The 22,687-nt window shown below is 36.9% G+C and overlaps 1 protein-coding gene across 4 annotated transcripts in view; it reads left to right on the top strand.

Annotated features, from left to right (window-relative positions):
- ZFYVE9 (zinc finger FYVE-type containing 9) overlaps positions 1-22,687 on the top strand; it is a 173,840-nt gene that overhangs the window by 49,952 nt on the left and 101,201 nt on the right. For 3 of the 4 annotated variants that reach the window (XM_029948334.1, XM_029948333.1, XM_029948331.1), the window contains exons 2-3: positions 10,521-10,626; positions 21,684-21,792. In XM_029948334.1, coding sequence (XP_029804194.1) covers positions 21,723-21,792 — 70 coding nt within the window. In that variant the 5' untranslated portion in view covers positions 10,521-10,626; positions 21,684-21,722. Of the gene's footprint in view, positions 1-10,520; positions 10,627-15,111; positions 15,201-21,683; positions 21,793-22,687 lie in introns of those variants that run through there. The other variant, XM_029948332.1, reaches the window with a different exon arrangement.

Below are 22,687 nucleotides of genomic sequence, written 5' to 3'. Positions count from 1 at the left end.
TTTTGGCTCAAGTCATCAATCTCGTGGTTTATGAGTTTAGGCCCCACTTCTGGCTCTGTGCTGGCAGCACAAAGCTTGCTTGGGATTCTGTCTCCTCTCTCTCTGTCCCTCCCCCACTCTGTCTCTGTCTCTGTCAAAATAAATAAATAAAAATTAAAAAAAGGTAAGTCATCAAACTAATGGGAGCTGTCTAAAGAGTTGAGGTCCTGAGTAGAACACCTTGATAAAACATGGTTTAAGTTTGACCTGTTCATCAATATGCAAATTAATAATTTTATATTGGCATTAACAGGTTTTGAAATAATAAATACGTAAGAGCTTAGCAGTCTAAACACAGCTCTGGGTTCCTTTGTGTGGAAAAATTTTCTAGGTGGAAGTGTTTTGAAAGTTATTCTCTTGGTTATTTTATTTTGCATCTTGAGTGTTTAGTGAACACTTACTCTGTGCCAAGTATTGGGACAGAAGCTATCCCAATCCTGAAAAACAGTAGCCTGGAAGAGAGAGAGAAACAGTTTTTAAAAATTCATAATTCAGTTGTTAAATGTTATGATAGAGGAAGTAAAGCTATACAAAGAAGAAGGGACATGGGGCACCTGAGTGGCTTAGCTGGTTAAGCGTCCAACTTAAGCTCAAGTCATGATCTCACAGTTCATGGGTTCAAGCCCCGTGTCTGGCTCTGAGCTGTCTGCTTTGGATTCTGTGTCTCCCTCTCTCTGCCCCTCCCCTGCTCCTGATGTATCATTCTTTCTCAAAAATAATAATAAATATTAAAAAAAGAAGGAACATCTATTTGAGACTTAGAAGGAGTTTTTTGAGAGAGGGGAAGAGAGAGTACACGCACGTGTGCGTGCATGCAAGTAAGGGAGGGGTAGAGGAAGAGGGAGAGAGAGAATCTCAAGCAGACTCCATACCCAGCATGGAGCCAGGTGTGGGGCTTGATCTTACCACTTCACCACCATGAGATCATGACCTGAGTTGAAATCAAGAGTCGGTCGCTCAACTGACTGAGCCACCCAGGTGCCCCTAGAAGGGTTTTATAGAAGATGTGATGGGTAGGGTAGGAAACGGAGGATAAGTGAAAATTAGTAAAGTAACAGTGGAAGGGGCAGAGTATTCCAGGCCTAAATGTATGAAGGCCTGTTTGTTTTAATAACAGTTTTACTGGGATAGTATTGACATACTACAAGATTCATTTCTTTCAAAGTATACATTCAGTGATTTTCAGTATATTCACAGAGTTGTATAACTATCACCACTGTCTAATTCCAGAACGCTTCTATCACACTGATAAGAATATCTGTACCCATTAGCAGTAATTCCCTATTCTCTTCTCTCCCTAGCTTCTGGCAACCACTAATCTACTTTCTGTCTCCAAGAATTTGCCTCTTCTGGACGTTTCATATAGATAGAACCATAGAATATGTCGTCTTTTGTGACTGGCTCCTTTCACTTAGCATAATGTTTTCAAGGTTCATCCATATTGTAGCATGTATTAGTTTGAAAGTCTGTATGGAGATGGACAAGATAAAGAAGTAAAAGTTCAGTTGATTAGAATGACCAGTACATAGAGTAGGAACTTGAGAATAAAGAGAAAGTGTCATACTAGAGAGGTAGGCAGAAACCAAATCAAACAGAACTGTGTTTAAGAGGTATGGACTGGGGTGCCTGGATGGCTCAGTCGGTTGGGCGTCTGACTTCGGCTCAGGTCATGATCTTGCGTCATGGTTTGTGGGTTCAAGCCCTGTGTCGGGCTCTGTGCTGACAGGTAGCTCAGAGCCTGGAGTCTGTCTTCAGATTCTGTGTCTCCCTCTTTCTCTGACCCTCCCCTGTTCATGCTGTCTCTTTCCTTCTCTCAAAAATAAATAAAACATTAAAAAAAAAAAGAGGTATGGACTTTAAGAGCAGTCAGATACCATTGAGTGGTGTTAAGTACAAAAATAGTATAATCAGATTGTGTTTTGCATTTGCATAGAGAATAGGCTAGATGGACACAAAACAGGGGGCAAGGAGAACAGTTAGGATTCTTAGGAAACTCTGGGGAACAGAAAGATGTTGGTGATATGGAATATGTCAGTGGAAATGGAGAGAAGTGGATGGATTTGAGAGATTTAAAAGGTAATATTGATAAAACTTGGTGTTAGACTGAATGTAAAGGTGGAGGGAGGGGAAAAGTGGTATCTAGAATGGCATTCAAGGCTTTGAGTTTGTCACCCGGGTGGATAATGGTGCATAGACTCATTAAGGAGATGGCTAGCTAGACAGGTTTCAGGGTGCTGATCTATAAGGGGTTCTTGAGTGGCATTGGAAAGTTAATGAGATGAAAGATGTATTTACCAGAACTCTAGTAGAATGTTATATGTTCTTTAGAGGAAAACTTTAGAAAGCTTCTCTTGGGGCACCTGGGTGGCTCAGTTGGTTAAGCTTCCAGCTTTGGCTCAAGTCATGATCTCATGGTTCGTGGATTCAAGCCCTGCGTCAGGCTCTGTGCTGACAGCTAGCTCAGAGCCTGGAGCCTGCTTCAGATTCTGTATCTTCCTCTCTCTCTGACCTTCCCCTGCTCACGCTGTCTCTTTTGCTCTCAAAAATAAATAAAACATTTAAATAAAAAAAGAAAAAAAATAAAAAGCTTCTCTGGAGGACGGTTAAATCTCCTCTCTCCCCTGGCATCTTGCTTGAATAATGAGGTATTTCCCAAACTATATTCTCAGAAGCTCAAAGGCTGTTTTATTGAGTGGGATATGCAAATTTGGAGTCCGCTAAATAGTTCAGTAAAGGAGAGGCTATCAGTTGATCTTTCTTTTTACCTGTCCTTTTTATGGTTCTTAACCTTTCCCTTAGAATATTTATATAAGATTGGGTGAAGAGTATCCAAGTACTAACTTATTACATGTATCTATTGCTATGTAATAAATTACACCAAAACTTAGGGTTTGAGTTCTGCATCTGGTGTGCGGTATCCCTTTCTCTCTCTCTCTCTCTCCCTCTCTCTCCCTGCCTCTGCACCCCTTCCCCACTGTACTTTCTCTCTCAAATAAATAAACTTAAAAATTAAAAAAATATATTCAAAAGTAAATAAATTACACCAAAACATAGTGGCTTAAAACAATAATTTAGTTATTATCTCTTCTGGTTCTGGGGATTGGCTGGGATCAGCTAGGTGGTACTTACTTATGAAGTTGTAGTCAGTGTCTGGGGCTTAACTGAGGTTTGCTTATCTTGAGGCTTGCTCGTTCATATATGTAAAGGTTCATGAGCAAAATCACCTACATGTGGGCTTTCCATCTGGTCTTCTGGCATGAAAACTGGATTCCAAGAATAAGCATCCCAAAAAGACCAGGCAGAAACTGTTTTTATGACCTAGCTTTGGAAGTTATGCCGATCCTTTCTGTTTTGCTCAGTTAAGGTAGTCATGAAGATCTGCCCATATTTAAAGGAAGGGGACAGATTTCACCACTCCTGTAAGATCATCCAGGATGGGAGATATAGCACCTGTCTTTGCAAATATAAGCCACCACACCTAATTTGAGAGTCTTGACTAGGATAGGAAACAAAGAAGATTACTTTGGAAGATTGAATGCTATTTTGTACATATTGAGTTTAACTCCTTTCAGGCTTGCTGGTGGAAGTGTTAAGAAGTTTGGTTACTAAGCAGATACTGGATTTGTTCTATGGTAAATAGTATTAATCAGAGCCAAGATAGGAAATACAATTTAAATGAAAATATTTTCTAGTTTATCCTTCTTTTCTTCTTCTTCCATTTTAACGTGTAGCCAGGATTTTGGGAATTACAGACTGTTCTCTATTTAACAATGGTTTGACATAATTTTTGGACTTCAGAATCATACTAAAGCAATAGGCATTTAGTAGAAACCATACTTCAGATTTTGAATTTTGATTTCTTCCCAGGCTTGTGATATGTGTATGATACTCCCTTGTGATGCCGGGTAGCAACAGTGAGCCCTGGCTCCCAGGCAGCCATATGATTGCAAGGATAATAAGCCAGTACGCACGCTTACAACCATTCTATACCATTCAACCATTCTGTTTTTCACTTTCAGTACACTAGTCACTGAATTATGTGAGATATTCAACACTTTATTATAAAACAGACTTTGTGTTAGATGACTTTCCCTAACTGTAGTGTAATATAAGCATGTTTAAAGTAGGCTAGGCTAAGCTATGATGTTCGGTAGATTAGGTGTATTAAGTGTGATTTTGACTTAATGATATTTTCAATTTACGATTAGTTTAGCGGGACATAATCCCATCATAAGTTGAGAAAGATCAGTATACCTTCATATATCTCGTCTGTTGTAAACATGTTCGTATCAGGGATTCCTATAAATCACTTCAGTTTTAAAATTTTTTTTATTTATTTTGAGAGTGTGAGCAAGGGAGGGAAGAGAGAGAGGACAGAGAGAAAGAAAATTCTAAGCAGGCTCTGCACTGTCAGCACAGAGCCTGATGTGGGGCTTGATCCCATGAACTGTGAGATCATAACCTGAACCAAAATCTAGGGTTGGGCGCTTAACTGACTGAGTCAGGCATCCTAGTTGCTTGCATTTATATATTTTTTTTATTTATTGATTGATTAATTGAAAAAATCTTAAGTTTATTCAATTTTTCTTTTTTTTTTTTTTGAGAGAGAGAGAGAGAGAGAGAGACAGACAGAACATGAGAAGAGGAGGGAGAGAAAGAGAGGGATACACAGAATCTGAAGCAGGTGCCAGGCTCTGAGATGTCATCAGGAAGCCTGACATGGGGCTTGAAGCCACCAACCATGAGATCATGATCTGAGCTGAAGTTGGATACTTAACTGACTGAGCCACTCAGGCTCTCCTGCATTTTTATATTTTAAACATCATCTTTATTCCTGTCATTTTCCTTATAGGTTTGTTTTTTTTTTTAACTTAGTTTTTAAATTTTCAATGATTCTTCTTTCTCTTTTCCCATATATACTTAAAATTTATCCCAGAGAGATATCTTACAAAATCTGTTTTCCTATTCTGTTCCATTTTCAGTTTTCATATTTAAAAGTAAAAATTTAAGTAGCTTGGGTCTTAGTAACTGAAATTCATGTATTCTCTTTCCTATTATTAACAAATAATAAATAGGAGTACTTGGGTGGCTCAGTCGGCTGAACGTCTGACTCTTGATTACAGGTTAGATTATAATCTCACTGTTTCTGAGATCCAGCCCCATGGCTCTGCACTGACAACATGGAGTCTGCTTAGGATTCTCTCTCTTCCTCTCTGTGTCTGCCCCTCCCCTGCTCTCTTTCTCTTAAAATAAGCAAATAGGGGCACCTGGGTGGCTCAGTTGGTTAAGCCTCCGACTTAGGCTCAGGTCAGATCTCACGTTCTCAGGCCCTGCATCAGGCTCTGTGCTGACAGCTAGCTCAGAGCCTGGAACCTCTTTCCAGTTCTGTGTCTCCTTCTCTCTCTGTGCCTCCCCCTCTCATGCTCTCTCTCTGTATCAAAAATAAATAAAACATTAAAAAAAAAAGCAAATAAATGCTAAAAAACCCCACAAATAATAAACATTCATTCCATGAAAAGTCAGGGCTATAGAATGTTGAAAAACATGTAAGTCACCCAAAAACTATGAGGATATTTTCTGTTATATTTTAGTGTGTATTTCTTAAGACTTTTAAGTTTTGGGGCACCTGGCCAGCTCAGTCAGTAGAATGCATGACTACTTTTGATCTCAGTGTTATGGGTTTGAACACTATGTTGGGTATGGAGATTACTTAAAAATAAAATCTTAAAAAAAAAAAAAGACTTAAAAATCTCCCCCAAACATGGGGAATTTGTAAAATTTGTACCATGAGGTGTCTGGGTGGGTCAGTTGGTTAAGTGCCTCACTTCTGCTCAAGTCGTGATCTCGCAGTCTGTGGGTTTGTGCCCCACATCGGGCTCTATGCTGACAGCTCAGAGTCTGAAGCCTGCTTCAGATTCTGTGTCTCCCTCTCTCTCTGTCCCTCTCCTGTTTGTGCTTTCTCTCCCTCTCAAAAATGAATAAACATTTAAAAATTTTTTAGGGGCGCCTGGGTGGCTCAGTCGGTTAAGCCTCCGGCTTCGGCTCAGGTCAGATCTCACATTCATGGGTTCGAGCCCTGCGTCAGGCTCTGTGCTGACAGCCAGCTCAGAGCCTGGAGCCTGCTTCAGATTCTGTGTCTCCTTCTCTCTCTGCCCCTCCCTCTCTCATGCTCTGTCTCTCTCTGTATCAAAAATAAATAAAACATTAAAAAATTTTTAAATAAAATTTGTTCCATTAAAATGACTGCTTTCAATTGACATTTAGATTTTTTCCCAGTATTTTACTGTTTTAAACATCAGTTTAACAGTTAACTTGGTCTGTATCTTTTCTATTTGTCCAGTTTTTCCCTTATGGTAAATCTCTGGAATGTAATTATTATGTCGAAGGACCTGTGTTTATATAGTAACGAAAAAATTTCCCAGTTACTGTACCTCGCCTGCTCAGTTGGTGGAGCATGCAACTCCATCTTCAGGTCGAGTTCAGGCCCCATGTTGGGCATGGAACCTACTTAAAAAATATATTTCCTGACTATTTAAATCCTTGTCACTCTTTTTTTCTCTTCCAGTGGAGAATTTATGTTTTTGTTTCTCTCTTGCATTTACTCACTGTCCCTTTCTCCTACAGTATACACATCCACAAATATTTATTTATTAGGAAGAAGTCTTCATCTTGAGGTTGATTACTTCAGTTATCTCAGTGAAGACAGTTCTTGTTCTCAGTGAACTGACAGTTCAGTCAGGAGGTAGACAGGATACTGGTAGTGTAATTAATTTGGTAAGTGCTGCCATTAGTAGATAGTATGCATGACATGAGCATAGGGTGACTCTTCTGAAACAGCCTACAGAGAATCAGGGAAGGCTTCCCAGGTTGAGTTGAGAGTGCATTTGAGTTGAACCTTGGGTAATGCAAATGCTAGGCAAAGAAGAGTTGCAAAAGTGTCTCAATATGGGCACAGAGCATGCAGTGATAGAGAAGTATGATAAAACATCTTGCCAGAAATATGGATAGTTTTGTATGATTGGAGCTTCAGGAAGTAGTAGAGAACAGTTTGGAAAAGAAGCAGAGACCAAGTTCTAAAGGGATCTATATGCCATGCTAAAAAAGCACACTTCATTCTTAGGGGAAAGGAGTAACGGGATATATATTCATTAGCTAGAAAAGCACAGTCAATCTGGGTAGTATTTGTGGTGACAAATAAAGACCCATCACTGACCTCCAGACATGTCTATTTAGTAGGTGAGATAGGAGGGGGATAAGGTGAGAACTGATGAGGGCCTAAACTAAGGCAGTTGTAGAAATAGAAGGAAGTAGACGTAATTAGGAGCTGTTTATTTGGCATCCTTGCCATGGGAGGTGTGTTATATGCTACACTTAATTAAATCATTCTGGATGTTTGGAGTACCTGCTATATGAAAAGCACTGTGCTGGGGTCTTGGGATAAAAGGATGAATAAAAGGGTTTCCTGCCTTGAGTGGCTTATTGTTACGTAGAGTGCAGCAGATTGTAAAGAGAGAAATTACTGTGTAAGGTGAAACATGTTATAGGTATAAGTATATCATGACAGCATAGAGAAATATAAGTGATTATTAATTTCATATTAGGAGGTGACATTGAGCAGAATCTTGAAGTTCTGAAACTTTTTTTCTATATATCTTGAACTGTATTTAAGGCACTTAATATTATGTTTAACGGTGTATATCTATCCACTTACTAAACTTCTTTTGTTCCTTCCAAAAGCAATTCCATGATGCCAAAAGAATTCTACCATAAAGTGCTCATTCTGGTAAAAAAGTTCTAGATAACTGTCTCTTATCTGGAAAGCACTACTGTTTGTTTATCTGTTTATCTTTCCTTTTGTTTTTCTAAACTATTTCTTAGGACATTGGCAACTTTTAAGGCTACTTTTAAGAAAGAATACAATATTGTATTCTATTATATGTCAGTTCTCAAACATAAGAATAAAGACTTGTGGCTAAATAGGAAGGATTAACCCCCCACCTACCCACTTATTTTCTGTATTCCCTAAAACTACTGAGATAATAGGAAGAAACAAACAGCAGAGAAAAGAAACAACAGTGGATGGGAGGTTTCAATGAATGAAAAAAGTAAAGAGAGGTCTTAGAACTGAAGAAGCAATAGATTGTGGAAGGAGATGTGATGAAAAGCAAGTCTACACCCCCACAGAACCTGAGAGAAACTTGTGGTGGTTCTAGTGCTCTCTGAAGGCCTAGGTGAGGTATGGTGCTGAAAACAGCAATTGGTTGAAAGTCTGTGCAAGGAGTAAGGTTAATTATGCTGGTATTCTGTCCTTGCTTACAGAGCCAAGTAATGTTATCCTTGTCTTGCAGGAGACTAAAGGTTTATTTTCTGGAAGAATTGAATTATGAAAGCTTTGCATTAAGAAATTCTAGGCATATCAAAAGGTAGGAATGAGGTACAGGATTGAAAGTAGATTGATTAAAGGAAATGTAGTGTGAGGTCATAAATGTAAAGTTGAGAATAGTCTCTATCTTGTGTGAGTTTTTTCTGGACACATTTAAGCTCCTTGGTGGCGGCGGTGGGGGGCATATGGAATTAGTTAGACAGTTGGATCTAACCAAACTTGAGGCTTTGCCGGTTGAGACTACAGGTCAAAGGGATAAAAATTGCAGAAGAAAAACCTGTGATGTTTGAGATAGTTACATAATATTATTGGACTTGCCTCACACATTAACATAGATACAGCTATATAGAAATTGACTTTGAATCTATAGAGTTAATTTTGTTTTTTTTAAATATTTTCAATGAGGTAGATATTTGAGGTGAGGACCTTACTTTTGCCTCATTCATTTTGACCTTGGTACTTCTGCCTTGTATAATCCTTTCCTATTTCTGATGTGATTCTGTTCTTTGATAGATATAAGCCTTGTTCTTAGCATCAACATCACCTGCCATTTAGAATATTTAACAAATACATATTTTTTCAAGTTCTTAAGATAGGAAAATTTTCCTTCCTTCTTTCCTTTTAGAGTTTATTTGTTATTTAGAGGGAGATGGGAGGGTGGCAGAGAGAGGAAGAGAGAGAGTCCCAGGCAGGCTCTCCATTGTCATTGCAGAGCCTGCCATGGGGCTTGAGCTGTGAGATCCTGACCTGAGCCAAAATCAAGTGTCAGATGCTTAACTGACTGAGCCGTCCAGGTGCCCCTCACCAGAGATTTTCATTCTATATTTTTTATTGGTCTCTGGAAACTTGAATTTAAGGCTTTTTTCTTATTCTCTTATTTTTTAATAGTACATCATTTTTACATTAGATAATGGAATTACATTTATAACAATGCCAGAAAAAAATTTTTAGTGCCTATTATCTTTAAAAATAAGTGATGTTCTTTAATAAAAAAATAAACTAAAATAAAAATAAGTGATGTTCATTAGATCATCTCTAAGATACTTTCCTGTTCTGAAAATGCTATGATTATATGTTTAATATTTTATATGGGTAATATGAGATTCTTAATTTTATTATGATTGCAGTTACTAATCTTGTTCAAGACTAAATTAGGCTCTTAAAGAATTTCAAATCTTCTCTCAAATAGCTACAGAGGTATTTAAACTGGGCTACTGTAATATGGATATCGTCATATATTCAGAAGAAGGAAATAACATTTGAGGAAGCTTTGGAAGCTTAGTAGTAAAGGTTAATGTTGGGCTAATAGATCCATTGCTTCTTTTTTTACGTTTTAATTTTTTTTTACATTTATTTATTTTTGAGAGGCAGAGACAGGCAGAGCACAAGTGGGGGAGGGGCAGAGAGAATGAGACACGGAATCCGAAGCAGACTCCAGGTACTGAGCTGTCAGCACAGAGCCCAATTTGGTGCTTGAACCCACAACACCGTGAGATCATGACTAGAGCTGAAGTTGGATGCTTAACTGTCTCAGCCACCCAGGCGCCCCTAGATCCATTGCTTCTAAACAGTGGAGGAAGACTGGAATCCTAAGAGACTCCATTTGGAGAAAAACAGTTGTTGGCAATAAAAATCTCAACAGGAAGCCTCTGAATCTCAATTTAAGAAATTTGTATGTACAGGAAAAAAAATCACACTCAGAAGACATTCTAGCGAAGCAGCAGTTTTGCTAGCTTTGGATTCTTGGAGGGCTTGTTGTAATACAAAATAAGTGGTATTTTTATGAATTAACATAGTTAAAGCCAGTGGGGAGAAAGTGCCTGCCTTTGATGTTTTATTTTGTTTTATCCACTGAAAATAAAAATTATTCAGAAATTCTTGACTGTTTATACAACATTTAACCTTTGGCCTTCTTAGACAATAAAATGTGCCTGCTGCATTTCATGCTGGTTAGGTCTTTGAATCTGAAGATGTAATTTATTATTTAAGCACCATAGCTTTCATTTGTCTGGCTATGATAGGTTTATATGAAGAAAATTAGGGCTTATTGCTTTAGCAAATGTAATGAGCAATGTGGTTTTTTTTTTTTTTTCTTTAGGATCAAACAGAGCATACTGAATCAGCAGGACTGGCTGGTGATGCAGCAAGCATCATGAGTAAGCACAGGGAAGTCTGTCCCTTATCACGTGTGTAAGGGGAAAAAGGTAAGAAAACCAATGTTTTGTTTGTTAGAGACTGAACTTAAGAAATCAGCTAACTCTATAGGAAATACTGCTCATGTATGCTGCTTACTTCATTTATAACATTGCCTCTTGTTAAATCAGGAGTACTGTTTTAAAAAAAGATTTGACTTAAATCCAGAGCAAAGGGGTATTTTAAAATTACTGTTGAATTATGTCAAAATTCTAATTTTTCTGCCAGTGCTTGGCTTTTTCCTTTTAGAGTCAGCTTCCACTTTGCGCATAAAAAGGTAATTTCAGCATGAAAAAGAACATGGATTTGAGCAATATTGTTAGGAGAAAAAAATAGTGGTCTACCTATCCAATTAATCTTATTTCTATTTCTTAGTCATCATGTAAGACCAAAGCAATTAAAGCTAATTTGGAAGCAGGGAAGCAATTATAGATTTAATTACATTATTTTATTTTGTATTTTTAGACTAATTATGAAGAACAATAATTTCCAGCAGAAAATTGGAAGTATTCTACTAATTTTTGTAGAGCAGGAATCATTGATTTTTTTTTTCATGGCTAGGAATCATGTCTGATTTCTTTTAGGTTTTATAATTACTTAAGAGGCAGGAAATGGTGGTGGGGGTAGAGGATGTGTGGGTAAGATTAATTTCAGAAACTCATTATACCATTCACTCATGGCATGTTGCATACTCCGGGTGAGTTCTTTAATTTTCCATGTAAGCTTTGAGGATAGAGGCATGATTCTGACAGTGTGTGATAGGAGAGTGAGCTCATTTTCACTTGAAAGTGGAGTTGAGAGGCACTTATAGAGGAGGTATAGTAGTACCTTCCTCATTAAAACTTTTGGGCCTGCAGTTGGAAAGGTATTTCTTGTACCCTAGCTACCTTGTAGAGGTATAAGAAGGGAGTGCTGGTTTTTCCTTTTACTGGGCAAAATCTTATTCTTCAGGCATTACCTCTTTAAGAAGTTTTCAACCCACTGAAAAACTTACCAACAATAATAAAAAATAATCAGTGGTAATCAGTTATTAGAATATTTGTCATAGTAGCCTATCCTTCCCCCAAAATACATGCCTGCCTCAATCTGATTTAGCTTCACCTCTTCTTTGGCTCGATAGCACTCAGGGCATATATCAATTAGTATGCTGTTTTATATTTTAAGTTTGTTCATCCATCTCCCCTATGAAACATTAGGCACCTTTAGGTCAAGGACATTGTCTTTTTTTTTTTTTTTAATTTTATTTATTTAGGTAATCTGTACATCCAACGTGGTGTCCGAGCCCGTGATCCCAAGATCAAGAGTCATATGTTCCTCCAACTGAGCCAGCCAGGTGCCCCAAAGACATTGTCTTATTTGTCATTGTAATCTAGTGACAAGGACATTGCCTGAGACTTAGTAGATACTCCATAATGTTTGGTGCACAGATGTACACATGTTCATTTTAATTAGTAGATAGCATAAAGAGGAAGTACCAGTGAAGGAAGCATAAAAGAAACAATCAGATTAGTGCTATAAAAGTGGAACCCCCTAAAATTGATTCAAGGGAGTGTCCAAAAGACTGTGGTCAATAGCATAAAAAAGAAGAGGTCTAGAAGCCCAATGACAAATGAAGAGGTCCTCAGGAAGAAGATGTACTAAATTAAGTAGTTATATTTTCTTCTTGAGATATACATGTATAATATTTATTTTGACTTATATTTTGAATAAGAGACGGATGCTTTTATAAGAAGGCAGGTAAAGAATCCTGCCTTTGGGGTACCTGGCTCGCTCAGTTGGTGGAGCCTGGAACTCTTGATCTCAGAGTTGTGAGTTCAAGCCCCACATTGGGAGTGGAGCCTCCTAAAAAAAGAAAAGAAAAAGGAATCTTGATATAAGATTAAAAAACATTTGTCTTAAATGTTTGTTTATTTTTGAGAGAGGGAGAGAGAGACAGACAATACGAGCGGGGGAGGGGTAGAGAGAGAGGGAGACACAGAATCAGAAGCAGGTTTCAGACTCCGAGCTGTCAGCACAGAGCCCAACGTGGGGCTCGAATTCATAAACAGTGATACCATGACCTGAGCCAAAGTTGGACCCTTAATCAGCTGAGCCACTCAGATGCCCCAAGATTTAAATCCTCTAAGATACCCAGCTTATGTAGTGAGAAGACTGCCCCTCTCCCAAGTCTTCAGGAGATCACAGGTTTTTCTTTGGAAGATGAAACTAAAGATGCTCAAGACGTGAGGACATTAAACATAACAGATCAGGGATGAGGAACCATATATAGTGAAAGTAGGAAGATGAAGAGAAATCTTTTATTCTGAAAAGTGTTACCCTTCCCCCTCACTCCTTACTTTACTTTTCTTTCAGAAGGTAATTGCCTGGTATTATATCTTTGTACCCTCTTATAGGAAAGTATATGAGTCTTCTTTGAAGTCTAAAGAAAAGACCTCTCTTTTCTGACATTTAGAGGTCTCCCAATGAAATAGCTATGTTCCCACCTGATCACCATGCAGTTGTAGCCTCCTCGTTGAGAAGCCAGACATGCAGAGCTTCCATTTGGCTTTAGAACTTCATTTATTCAGGAAATAGGCTTTTGGGGAAAGCCTCCAAAGAGAAAGAGAGCAAGACACAAAGGCACAAAAGAGGAAGTTGGAGGAAAATAATACAGGAAATAGAAGAAAGTTCGAGGAAAAAAACCAACAAAGTGTAGGTAATTAGTAATTGCATCAGAGAGGAAAGCGAAAAGAGAAGAAATTATATTCATGAAAGAAGACATAAAAATCATTAGAAAAAGAAAGTGCTCTGGAAATTAAGAATATGATAGATACTTCTGGTATATTAAAAAAATTTAAACTGTTTTAAGCTTATAGAAAAGTGGCAAGTACAAAGAACTTATTTTTTTCTCTGAACTGTTTGAGGGTAAGTTGCTAGCCGCATGCCCCCTCCTCTTTGAAACTGCGAGTTTCTGGCAAACAGGGACATTCTCCTACATAACCACATAATAGTCCTCAAAATCAGCAAGTTAACATTGATTCATTACTACCATCTAACTCTCAGATCTTATTCAAGTTTTGCCAGATGTACAAATAATATCCTCTATATCAAAAAGGTCTAGTTTAGAGTCATGTGTTGTAATTAGTTGTCATGTCTCTGTAGTCTCCTTTCATTTGGAATAGTTCTGCAGTCTTTGACTTTTTTTTTTTTTTACCTTGACACTTTTGAAGATTGCAGACCAGTTATTTTGTAGAATGTTCTTCAATTTTGGTTTGTCTGATGTCTCCTTATGACTAGATTCAGGTTATACATTTTTTGTGGGAATATCACAGAAGTAGTGCTGTTTTTGTTTTAAAGTAATGCATTTTACTTTTTTAAGAGCAGTTTTAGGATTTGGTGCCTGGGTGGTTCAGTTGTTAAGCATCTGACTTCAGGTCAGGTCATGATCTCATGGTTCTTGAGTTCAAGTCCCACTTTGGGTGAGCTGGAGTCCTGCTTCGATTGACCCCCGCCTCTCTCTCTCCCCCACCCCTTTGGGGATTCTTCACTTCCACCCCCCACCCCAAATAGCAGTTCTAGGTTCATAGCAAAATTGAACAGAAATTAAAAGGAGTTCCTACTCCCTATCTCTCCTCACTCCCTATCTCCCCTCACCCCCTATCTTGCCTCCCCCAGTATTGATATTGCTGTGTCCTTTTCATTGCAGCCTATCAGAGAGCACAGATTTCCATTTGTCCCATTACTGATGATGCTTACTTTGATGGTTATATAAGGTGATGTCTGTCAGGCTTTGCCTCTGAAGTTATTCTTTTTTTCTTTGGTAATTAGTAAATATTTTTATAGAGAGGAGCTTTGAAGCTATGTAAATATCCCCTTCCTCATCACCCTTGGGATTCATTCATTCATATTGCAGAGATTCATGGTTCTGTTTTTTAGTCAGTGGGTTGTAATCCATTGCTATCATCATTTATTTTGATTCTTTGATTTAGCCTGTGAGAACTCCTTCAGGCTGGTTTCTGTGTCCTTTTGACATGTCTCCATTATTCTCAGAGTACATACTTGCTTTATAGCACAAGTTACAAGAAAAGCTGATCAAGCATAGAGATAAACCCTGTTATGCTTATTAATAGAAAGATTTAATATCATTTCCAATCCTGAGTGAGGGGCAGGCTAGGAATTCTAATTTCTGAAAGGTGATTTTATTGGTGTTCCATTCCATCCTGTTCCATTGGTGAGTCTTGGAGCCACTTGGGACTTCCCCAGCTCCTGGCTTTATTCAGAGAGCCCAGACTGCCCCCTTATATAACTATGGAAACTTCTTTTTTTTTTTAATGTTTTATTTATTTTTGATACAGAGAGAGACAGAGCATGAGAGAGGGAGGGGCAGAGAGAGAAGGAGACACAGAACTGGAAGCAGGCCAGGCTCTGAGCTAGCTGTCAGCACAGAGCCTGATGCGGGGCTCGAACCCACGAATGTGAGACCTGACCTGAGCCGAAGCCGGAGGCTTAACCGACTGAGCCACCCAGGTGCCCCTATGGAAACATCTTTAAGTTTGCAGCCAAGAATTCCCCTCTTCCCTGTTAGCTTTTGATCCTGGGCCTGAAGGTTGGTGCCTGGTTCTGTGACCGCTTCAGTTCTTACTCATTGCTGTGGCTTGGTTTCTTCTTGGTTTATGGATTTGTGTATTTCCCTTTCTTGCTTCTGACTTTGGCTATATAAACTATTTTAAGATAATCTATTTTTCTAAAATTTCTGTATTCATAGTGGGAAAGAATGCTTCCTATCACCAGCTCAGTACATTCTTTTTTCTTTTCTTTTGAAAAATTTCAAGCCTAAAGAAAGGTTGAAAGATAATACAATAAAGACCCATATATCCTTCACCTAGATTCATCAATTTTTACCATTTTGCTGCTGCTGCTTCTTTATTTTTTTAAGTAGGCTTCATGCCCAGCGAGGAGCCCACCACAGGGTCTGAATCCATGACCCTGAGATCAAGACCCAAACTGAGATCAAGAGTTGGATATGGAAACCAACTTGGTAATAAACTATTAATATAAAAAAAAAGAATTGGATGCTCAGTCAACTGAGCCACCCAGGTGCCTCTTGCTTCTTGTTTGAACACTTCTCTTCCTCTCTCCCTCCTTTCTCTCTCTTCTTTTTCCCTCCTCCCCACCTTCAGACACACATTCACATACTTTTCTTTTTCTGAATTATTTGAAAGTTAAATACAGATATTACAACACTTCTTCCCTAAATAATACAGCAGACATCTCCTAAGTGTAAGGACATTCTCCTACAAAATCAAAACATCGCTATCACAGCTAAGAAAATGATTATTAATTTATTGTATCACCTAATACATAGTCCAAATTTCCTGGATTGTCTCCTACATGGGATTTTTGGCTGTGTATGTGTATATTTGTTTTCTTGATCTAGAATCCAGCCAGTGTTCATGCATGGAATTTGGTTATTTAATCTCACGTCTTGTTTAATTTGGAGTATTTTTGTAACATTGAACTTTTTGGAAAGTTCAGAACAGTTGTCTTATAGAATGCCTTGCATTCTAAATTTATCAAATTGATTCTTCATCATTCAATTTAGGTTAAAAATTTTTGGCAAGAATACTATGTCAGAAATGTTTTAAATTTCTCATTACATCATGTCAAAAGGTACAGCATGGCAGCTTGTTATATCTTCTTACTGTAAATATATTTTTTCTTTTGTGATTAATAATCTGTGGATTAATACTTTGAGGCACTGTGAATATTTTCTTCCCTAGTAACCATTTACCTAAAGGTTTTAGCATTCAGTTTTGATACTGGCCTGCATCAGTAACTATCATTGTACAATTTCTTGACCAACTGTTTGTACAGTAGTCTCCCTGCTTATCCATGGGGGAATGTTTCAAGATCCCCAGTGGTACCTAAAACCATAGATACTACCAAAACCTATATACACTATTTTTTTCCTGTACATACATACCTATGAGGAAGTTTAATTTATAAATTAGGCAAAGTGAGAGATTAACTGTAATACCTAATAATAAAATGAACAATTATAACAATATACTGTAATACAGGTTTGTGAATGTGCTATGGTGCCTCCCATTGCTTAAAGTATATATGGTACCTTTGTCAGACTGGCATTCCAAGGCTTGCATGATATGATGCCTGTCTGCCTCTCTTGCTCCAGTTTCACTGATCCCTCAATAATTGCATGTTCTTAGGTCACTCCTTGAATGTCTCTGTCTGTTTGTAATTTCACTTCTGCATCTTGCCATCTGGAATATTCATTAAATTTTTATTCATCCTTCTAGGCCCAGCTCAAATCCATAAATAATGCCTACATTGACCATCCAGATGGTGATCCTGCCCATTTCTTGAACTTTTATAATACTTATTCTGTAGCACTTATCTGTTAATTTGATCTGACAAATTAATCAAGTACCTCATGTCTCTTATACTGTTGTTGTTAAAAATCATTTATTATATTAATTTTCTTTTTTGTCATTGTTTATCATTAAGTTATAAGCTTCTCAGTGTTAAGGATGATGTCTGAGAGTTAAAATGATTACAATATGCTGCATATAGGAGATGTACAATAAATAAGTTGGATCCAATTCCTTATTAATATTTTATATATAGTGACTATGAAATGCTATTTTGTAGGTATATGTTAAATGTGCTAGATTGTGTGCTGTGAGAAATTTCATTCATGCTCTTATCATTGGACAGTTTAAATGTTCAGTCTTGGGGCACCTGGGTGGCTCAGTCGGTTAAGCAACTGACTTCGGCTCAGGTCATGATCTCATGATTCGTGAGTTCGAGCCCCACATCGGGTTCTGTGCTGACAGCTCAGAGCCTGAAGCCTGTTTCAGATTCTGTGTCTCCCTCTCTCTCTGCCCCTCCCCCACGCAGTCTCTGTCTCTGTCTCAAAAATAAATAAATTACAAAAAAATAATTAAAAATATAAATGTTCAGTCTTACTCAGAATAAAATGGCATAATTCGAAAATTATTTTGAACTGTAAATCCTTAGACACAAAAGATAGATAAAAAAAACTATTAAGGGATATGTAGCCTATATGTCTAACTAAACTTAAAGTACTTAACAGGAGCCAATCAAATAAATAAAAGTTGACTGAATGAATAATCATGGGGAAATACTTGAATAAATCCATTTAATCCTCTGAGCTTTTTTTTTCAATTGGTAAAATGAAAGAAATAATATTGATGCTTGTATATGCCTCAGAGAAGAAACACTAGAAGTCAAAGAAAATTCACCACTTTTTCTATTTACCATAAAAGTTTGTAATAACAGGATATTACATTCTTGATTTTCCCTTTTTCAAGTTTTCCTTACTTATACTTTTTAAGGGAATTGTAATATTATCTCCCCTCCTATCTGCCTTCTTATATACCAGTAAGAAGCCACATACAATTTTCAGTTTGAAATAAGCATTTTGAGAAATTAAGGAAATAAGCATGGGAATTATGATAATTGAGGGGGGGAAAGGGGGCTAATATTTATTTAACTGCTACTATGTGCTCTTGGCATTCTAATAAGTAGGCGACACACCTAGTGTGTGTGCTCACAGGATGCTTTTTAATCAGATAACACCAAGAAAAACTTAGAAATTGTACTTGAAAAGAAGAGGTTTAAAAAGAATAACCAAGGGGCGCCTGTCTGGTGCAGTTGGTAGAGTATCTGACTCTTAATCTCCAGGTTATGAGTTTGAGCCCCATGTTGGTATGGAGATTATTTTTTAACAATCTACTGGAGAGAATGACCAAGTCAGAATTATCATCAATAGTTTAGAACTAATATCCATTATCCCCATGCTTGCTTGAACTTTCTTATCATTTTCCATTTGGAAACAGTTTTCTTTAAGTTTTATTTATTGGGGTGCCTGGGTAGCTCAGTTGGTTATGAGTCTGACTCTTGGTTTTGGCTTATTTCATAATTTCATGGTTCATGATATTGAGCCCTGTGCTTGCGATTCTCTTTCTCTCCCACTCTGTCTCTGCCCCTCTCTCGCTCACATGCTCATTGCCTCTCTTTCTCAAAATAAATAAACTTTAAAGAAATAAAGCAACGGACACCTGGGTGGCTCAGTTGGTTAAGCGTGACTTTGGCTCAGGTCATAGTCTCCCAGTTCGTGGGTTCGAGCCCCTCGTCGGGCTCTGTGCTGACAGCTCAGAGCTGGTGCCTGCTTTGGATTCTGTGTCTCCCTCTCTCTCTGCCCCTTCCTTCCCTGTGTTCTGCCTCTCTCTCAAAAATAAATAAACATTTAAAAGAACCTTTCTTTGCAATTAGAAATGTAATTTATCTCAAAGAAATGATTTCTCTCTCAACATCTGGAATTTATGTTTTGAAAAATATCCTATTCAAAGGCACCAAGTCTGTCTCCTGCAATTACATTTTGATAATTGTCAGTTTACAGGCTTCTAGACTTTATTAGCTTAAAGATCTTAGAATACCTCTAATGGAATGATAGCTTTTATACTGTAAATGGTCAGAATAGATTTCTAAGAGATTTTATCCTTGTATACTTAAGATTTATTATATAAATATTTTTATTTATATGTTCTTTTCACTTTTTTCACAATTATATGAGATATTATTAGCATATAACATTGTATTTGTTTAAGGTGTATAGCATAATGATTTGATACATGTATATATTGGAAGTTGCGATGTGTGTATTTTCATTTTTAAAATAAATACCTAATTAGAGGAATTGCTGAATCATATGGCAGTTTTATTTTTAATTTTTTGAGGAACCTCCATACTCTTTTTCATACAGTTTGCATTCCCATCAACAGTGCACAAGGGTCCCCTTTTCTCTGCCTCTGCACCACCTCTTGTTATTTCTTGTCTTTTTTATATTAGCCATTCTAACAGGCGTGATTTGTGGTTTTCATTTGTATTTCTCTGATGGTTAATTGTGTTGAGCATCTTTTCATGTGTCTGTTGGCCATCTCTGTGTCTTCTTTGAAAATCTACTCATATCTTGTACCCCTTTTTAATTGGGTTGTTTGGGTTTTATTTTTGCCATAAAGTTGTTTGAGTTCTGAATATATTTTAGATATTAAACCCTGATTGGACATATAATTTGCAAATATTTTCTTCTATTCAGTAGGCTGCTTTTCATTTTGTTGATGGTTTCCACTGCTGTACTGAAGCTTTTTAGCTTAATGTAGTTCCACCTGTTTATTTTTGCTTTTCTTGCCTTTGCTTTTGGAGTCAAATCCAGAATATCATTTTCAAGACCAATGTCAAGAGCTTACTGCCTATGTTTTCTTATAGGAACTTTATGGTTTCAGGTCTTATGTTCAAGACATGTTATCCTTTCTCCATTGTATATTCCTGGCTCTTTTGTCATAAATTAATGGATTATATATGTGTGGTTTTATTTCTGGGCTCTCTTTTCTGTTTCATTGATTTATGTGTCAGTTTTTATGCCAACACCATACTGTTTTGATTACTATAGCTTTGCAATATAATTTAAAATCAGGAATTATGAAGGCTTTAGCTTTTCTTTTTCAAGATTTCTTTGGCTGTTCAGGGTCTTTTGTGGATTCATAAAAATTACTGGATTAAAAAAGATTTTGTGAAAAATGCCATTGGAATTTCGATAGAGATTGCATTGAATCTATAATTTTGGGTAGTATGGACATTTTAATAATATTAATTCTTTGAATCAGTGAGCCCAGAATATCTTTCCATCTGTCTGTGTCCTCTAATTATTTCATCCATGTCTTCAGAGCATAGATTTTTCATTTCCTTGGTTAAATTTATTACTAGGAATTTTATTCTTTTTGATGCAATTGTAAATGATACTGTTTGCTTACTTTCTCTTTCTGATTGTTTGGGGTTAGTGTATGGAAACAACTAATTTTTGTATGTTGACTTAAAAAAACTTAAAAAATCTTTTAGGTGAACTCTACACATGGGGCTTGAACTCATGACCCAGAGAACAAGAGTTGCATACTCTGCCTACCTATGGAGCCAGCCAGGCACCCTTTGGGTGTTGACTTTTTAATCTGGCAATGTTATTGATTTCATTTATTCTCAGAGGTTTTTTGTGTGTGTGGGGGGGGAGGGTTTAGCGTGTTATGTAATAGGTCACCTGCAAGTACAGACAGTTTTACTTCTTCTTTTCTAACTCAGATGCCTTTTGTTTCTTTTTCTTCCTAGTTGCTCTGAATAGAAAGTCCAGTATTTTGTTGAATACAGGTGGTGAGAGTGAGCATCCTTGTCTTGTTCTTCATCTTAGGGGAAAGGCTTTCAGGTTTTCACTGCTGAGTATGATGTTTGCTGTGGCTTGTCATAGATGGCTTTTATTAGGTGTATTCTTATTCGCTCATTTGATTGAGGGTTTTTATCATAAATGGGTATTGAATTTTTTCATATGCTTTTTCTGCATCTATTGAGATGAACATATGATTTATCCTTCATTTTGTAATGTGGTATATTATATTATACCATTTACAGATGTTGAAACATTCTTGTGTTCCTAGAGTAAATTCCACTTGATCATGGCATATGGTCTTTTTAGATGTGTTGTTATATCTGGTTTGCTAATATTTTGTTTTAGAATTTTTGTATATATATTCATCAGGGATACTGAGGTTTGTAATTTTCTTTTCTTGGAGTGTCCTTAATCTAGTTTTGGTATCAGGGTAATGCTGGCTTTGTAAGATAAGTTTAGAAGTGTTTCCCCCCTCTTATGTTGTTTGGAAGACTTTGAGAAGCATTGGTATTAATCCTTTTTTTTAACATTTGATAGAATTCATTAGTAAAGCCAACTGGTCCTGGACTTTTCTTTCTTGGGTGGTTTTTAATTACTGATTCAGTCTCCTGATTAGTAATTGGTCTTTAAAGTTTCTGTTTCTTTGTGATTCACTCTTGGTAAGTTGTATTCATCTAGGAATTTATCCATTTCCTTCTGGTTTTCCAATTTGTGGGTGTATAATTGTTTATAGTAGTAGTCCCATGATCATTTGTATTTCTGTTATCAGTTGTAATATCTATAAATTATATTTTACTAATTGGAAATATAATACAAATTTGATCTACTTTCTAGAAAGTTTAAACAAGTCTCTTAAGTGGTGTTTCCTCACCGATGGAGAATTACTTCCAAGCAGAAGCTTACAACCTGGACAAGGTATTAGATGAATTTGAACAAAACGAAGGTGAGAATTTACTTTGGTGAATCTACTTGAATATATTATGATATGGAGAATGGGGGGTTATAAGAGGATGCAACACTTAAAAAAATAAAACTGGGTAAAGTGATTTAATGATAATAGTATTATATTTTAATATTCAGGGGAAGAACTAACATTTTTAAGCACTATGTGCCAGACACTATGCTAAAGCATTTAAACGGACTGTATTATTTAATTTTTAAGATAATCCCATGAAAGTAGATTTTATCTACATTTTACAGATGAGAGACACAGAGAGATTAAGCATCTTACCCAAAGTTAGTTTGCTGATAAGTGGCAGGATGATTAGTATCCAGGCAGTATGATACTAGAGCCTAACCTCTCTTTATACAACCAATTTATGGTCAAAAAGAGCTTTAGAATGTGTGATTGTATTTCCTAAGCTAGGAAAAATAACGTACTGCCTTTTGATTGACCAATAAAGTAAAGATACATTTTAAACCTAATTTTAAAAGATTTGTATTTTTAAGTTACTGCCAAAATGGTTAAATAAAATGTCAGCTTAAGATTCACTTCATTTAGGGAAAACTTTTCCTTAAATTTCCCTCTGAGTATGACTTGAATGGATAAGCTATAATTAGATCTCTATCTTTTACCTTGCCTTCCTTCCCAGGTATTCTCTGTTTCTAAGGCGGAAATAGCAGGTAACAAGTTCACAAAGTAATACATTTCCATCTGAAGTCCATTATTTTAGTTATGGTCTCCAAACCTTTACTGTATTCAGTGGTTCAGGTTGTTCTTTGATAGTATTTGGGAAGAGAGATTGGTTTTAATTTTACTGCTTTGGGTCTATGATAGAGCAAGTCTTAAAAATAATATGGGATTATGGGGTTTAGGAAAGAAAATGGAGAAGGAATGA

Source organism: Suricata suricatta, chromosome 8 (assembly GCF_006229205.1).
Source record: "Suricata suricatta isolate VVHF042 chromosome 8, meerkat_22Aug2017_6uvM2_HiC, whole genome shotgun sequence".
NCBI lineage: Eukaryota > Metazoa > Chordata > Mammalia > Carnivora > Herpestidae > Suricata > Suricata suricatta.
This window is presented reverse-complemented; position numbering and strand designations above follow the sequence as displayed.